General features: G+C 41.6%; 1 protein-coding gene across 1 annotated transcript; it reads left to right on the forward strand.

Annotated features, from left to right (window-relative positions):
- The first annotated feature begins 850 nt into the window (after nucleotides 1–850).
- Nucleotides 851–2,904, forward strand: LOC106084271 (glucose dehydrogenase [FAD, quinone]-like). Its single transcript, XM_013247843.2, has one exon. It carries the CDS (start codon nucleotides 851–853, stop codon nucleotides 2,720–2,722), a length of 1,872 nt encoding a protein of 623 aa, XP_013103297.1. The 3' UTR covers nucleotides 2,723–2,904.
- Nucleotides 2,905–4,664: the final 1,760 nt, after the last annotated feature.

Below are 4,664 nucleotides of genomic sequence, written 5' to 3' on the forward strand. Positions count from 1 at the left end.
TATGTTGGTGCATTTGTTTGCAACGCTAAGGAGGAGATGAACTAGACCGATTGTTAAGCGTACCGATCGGTCTGCCCGTCCCTCCGTCTCTCTGCCCTTCTGTTTGTGCGTCTCTCTGTCTGTCGGTCCGTCCAGAGATTGTTTGCCCGATTTACATAAAATTTGGTACATGTAATTTTTTCGGCCCAAGGTCTAACTCTATTTGATATTGGAAAAAACTCGGTTCAGATGTGGATAAATCTGCCACATTTCTTTCATCCGATATACCCTTTTATAGCTGTAGTATCCACAAACTTGCTGTCATCTTTATAATATTTTTGATCAGATGTTTAATTGACATTCCAATACATGTGAAAATCTCAATAGGCACGCTAGATCAAAATCTGATCAGTGTTGGACATAGCGACGTATTTACTCCACTAAGTAGTTGGTGGGGGCAGTGGTGTGGGGTACTATACAGTCGGCTCCTACCCGACTTTTGACTTTCTTTACTTGTTTTTTTCTTTCTATCTACGGATTCCTCAACCAGTTGTCAGCCAGCATTTGTAGCATTTGTTTTATGGGAATTTAAATATTGTCACCCCATTTTGTGGAAAGATTTCTTTGCTGATGTAGTCGTCATTGTTGAAAATCAATAAAGAATTCATTCGTCTAATGAATACATGAATTATTCAAAGAAACCGCAAGTATGTTAAAATTGGTGCCATTGTGTTACAGGTTTTGGGGGACCCAATCAGCGTCGTCTTCGTTGACCCCCATCCAGTCATAATGTGGAATTCTGGGCCAAAAGTGCTCAGAATGATTCTCTCATTTCGTGTGGTAGTCATGTTTCGAACTCAAAGCGGTTAAAATGAATTTTTTTGTGGTCTGGATTTGCTGGCTGCTGAGCTGCGCTCCCCTAACTGGGGTGTCGGGGCAACAACCTACGACGAATATATTGTCCTTTTTCTTCAATCGGGTGCGCGAAGGCCGAGCCATGTCCGACATGGAGAATAGTGATAATCAAGTGAATCTACTCAAGAACTATGATTTCATAATAGTGGGCGCTGGTACTGCAGGCTGTGCCTTGGCCGCGCGTCTGTCGGAGATATCACAATGGAAGGTTTTGCTGCTGGAAGCGGGGGGCCCCGAAACATGGGCCATGGATATACCCATTGTGGCCAATATGCTGCAGGCCAATCGCGATATTAATTGGGCCTATCGCACCGAACCCTCGGAGCACTACTGCTTGGGTTTGAATGGGAAACGTTGTAACTTTCCCCGTGGCCGAGTCATGGGCGGTTCGTCGGTGCTGAACTACATGATCTATACGCGTGGCAATCGTCGTGACTATGACACCTGGGCCCAGCTGGGCAATGAGGGGTGGAGCTATGCGGAGGTTTTGCCCTATTTCAAGAAACTCGAAGGCTCTCTAGTGCCCAATGCCGAGGCAAACTATGTGGGACGCCAAGGCCCTGTCAAGGTGTCCTATGCCAAATGGCGCTCTAGCATAGGCAAAGCCTTTGTAAATGCCGCCTTGCAAAATGGCAGTCAGTATGTGGACTACAATGGCAAGCAACAAATTGGGGTGTCATTTCTGCAGACCACCACCGATCAGGTGTACAGATGGAGTGCCAATCGTGCCTATCTCTATCCCATAAAAGGCAAACGTCCCAATCTTCACATACGCAAGTATGCCATGGTAACCAAAGTCCTAATTGACCCCTTCACCAAGGTGGCCTATGGTGTTGTGTTCGAGTCGCAGGGTCAATCCTTTGAGGTGAGAGCCCGCAAAGAGGTGATTTTATCTGCAGGCGCCATAAACACTCCCCAACTTTTAATGCTCTCAGGCGTGGGGCCCGCCAAACACTTGCGAGCAGTTGGCATCGAGCCTTTGGTGAATTTGGCTGTGGGTTACAATTTACAGGACCATGTTGCCCCAGCACTGAATATCATAACAAATGCCACTACCATGCGTTTGGGAGACTTTTTCGATGTGGACCAACTGCTGAGACTGGAAACACGCGATAGCAAATTTTCTTTGGCCGGCTCTGTTGAGACCATAGCCTTCTATGACATGGAGCCTTCTGGAGCGGCTGATGGTTGGCCTGACTTTGAACTCTTCATGACCCCAGGAGCTTTGAATGAAAATCCTTTCCTAGCCTCAGCCATGGGCATTAAGGGTGATGTAATGCATGCCCTCTATGATGATGTGTACCGCAACAACTTCAATACCTTCCTGATATTTGCCATGCAGTTGCAAACTCGCAGCAAGGGTCGTATTATACTGCGTAACAAGGATCCCTTACAGCATCCTTTAATATATCCCAATTACTTTAAGGATCCCTATGACCTTGAGGTATTGCTGCAGGGTCTAGAGAAAATAATCAGCCTTTTGGATATGCCAGCTATGAGACGCATTGATGCCAAATTGCTGAACAGCACATTGCCACAGTGTCGCCAATATGCGGACATCACCTCACGAGCCTATTTGGAGTGTTATGCTCGTCAGCTGACCTTTACCATATATCATCAAGCGGGCACTGCTAAGATGGGACCCATATCCGACAGGGAAGCTGTAGTGGATCCTCGTCTCCGGGTGTATGGCATAAAACAGCTAAGAGTGGTGGATGCCAGCATAATGCCCAAACTGGTGGCGGGCCATCCCAATGGTCCTGTTTTTATGATAGCCGAGAAAGCAGCCGATATGATAAAAGAGGATTATGGTTTTTTGAGACATTGATAAGGGATTGATGACAAAACGAACAAAAATTTCGAAAATAAAAAAAGCGAATATGAATTTGGTAAAAATTTGCAAAAGCACAAAGGGAAAAAATACAAAAGCAATAAAATGGAATGGAATTGTACAAAAAAAAAAACTTAAAATGTGAAACACAAACTACGAAAACTGGTTAAAAAAACACAACACAGTCAAAATTTTAAATATACATGGAAAAATTATAGTTGCAATAAAGAGCAAAACTTTCGATAATTTGTTTTTTTTTTTGGAAAAAAAATTTAAATTAAAAACAGCACAGGTAAAAAAAAAATAAAAATATGTTAAAAATAGAAGAAGCATAATGGGGAGATCGGTTTATATGGGAGCTGTATCAGGTTATAGATCGATTAAGACCATATTGGAAATGTATGTTAAAGGTCATGGGAGAAGTCGTTGTACAAAATTTCAGCAAAATCGGATAAGAATTGCGGACTTTAGCGGCTTAAGAAGTCAAGATCCAAGATCGGTTTATATGGCAGCTATATCAGGTTATGAACCGATTTGAACCATACTTAGCACAGTTGTTAGAAATGATATTAAAAGAACATGTGCAAAATTTCAGTCAAATCGGATAAGAATAGCGCCCTCTAGAGGCTCTAGAAGTCAAGATCCAAGATCGGTATATATGGCAACTATATCAGGTTATCGACCGATTGGAACCATACTTAACACAGTTGTTGGAAGTTATAACGAAACACTTCGTGCAAAATTTCACCGAAATCGTATGAGAATTGCGCCCTCTAGTGGCTCAAGAAGTAAAGATCCCCAAGATCGGTTTATATGGCAGCTATATCAGATTATGGACCGATTTCAACCATATTTAACACAGTTGTTGGAAGTCATAACAAAACACTTAGTGCAAAATTTCATCCAAATCGGATGAGAATTGCGCCCTCTAGTGGCTCAAGAAGTTAAGATCCAAGCTTAACATACTTGACACAGTTGTTGGAAGTGAGACCTTAACACCACCTGCAAATTTTCAGCCATGGATTCTGCTGAAACTTTCTAATACCAAATAAGGCAAGACCATACTTGGCATAATCGTTGAAAGTCGTAACGAATCTCTCATGCGAAATTGGAAATTCTAGGGGTTTAGGATGTAAAATCGGGAGATCGGTTTATGTGGGACCTATTGGGTTGCCCAAAAAGTAATTGCGGATTTTTCATATAGTCGGCGTTGACAAACATTTTCACAGCTTCTGACTCTGTAATTGCATTCTTTCTTCTGTCAGTTATCAGCTGTTACTTTTAGCTTGCTTTAGAAAAAAAGTATATTTGATTAAAGTTCATTCTGTGGCGGCTAGCAGAGAAACCCTCAAAAATAGAACGCACCACAATTATTTTTTATAAAAAGGAACTATTTTAATGTTTATTTTACGAAGTTTAAAAGATGACTGAAAAAATTTCAAATGTGATGTCACATAAATAAGACAAAAAATCAAGGCCTCCTTGGTTACAATAAGCAAAAGAAAATAACAAAATTAACATGAACAGAACAGAATAAAAAGAAAACAATTAAAGGTAAAAGTCATAGCCTACTTAAAAATAAAATGTTCAATTTCATGTATTGGAGTTTAAAGTAAATTATGCAACAGGCAATGCCAACTATGTTAAGAAATACTTTGGTAATTGAGGTGTCACCACAGTACTCCCCCTCCAGCGTTGTTACTCAGCGAAACGAACCTTTTTTGTTGCTTTTCTTAACACCCTCTCAGAACAGGGCATGTCTTTTTGCAGAGTGCACGGCTTGAGTCTATCAATGGACACTACCTTTTCCTTGCCGTTTACAAGAATTTTGAAAATTTTGTCGTTTCTTGATATAACTTTATATGGTCCATCATATGGGGGTTGCAAAGGTTTCTTGACCGCATCGCACCGCAAAAACACGTATTGACACGTCTTCAGT

This window comes from Stomoxys calcitrans, chromosome 4 (assembly GCF_963082655.1).
Source record: "Stomoxys calcitrans chromosome 4, idStoCalc2.1, whole genome shotgun sequence".
Classification (NCBI taxonomy): domain Eukaryota; kingdom Metazoa; phylum Arthropoda; class Insecta; order Diptera; family Muscidae; genus Stomoxys; species Stomoxys calcitrans.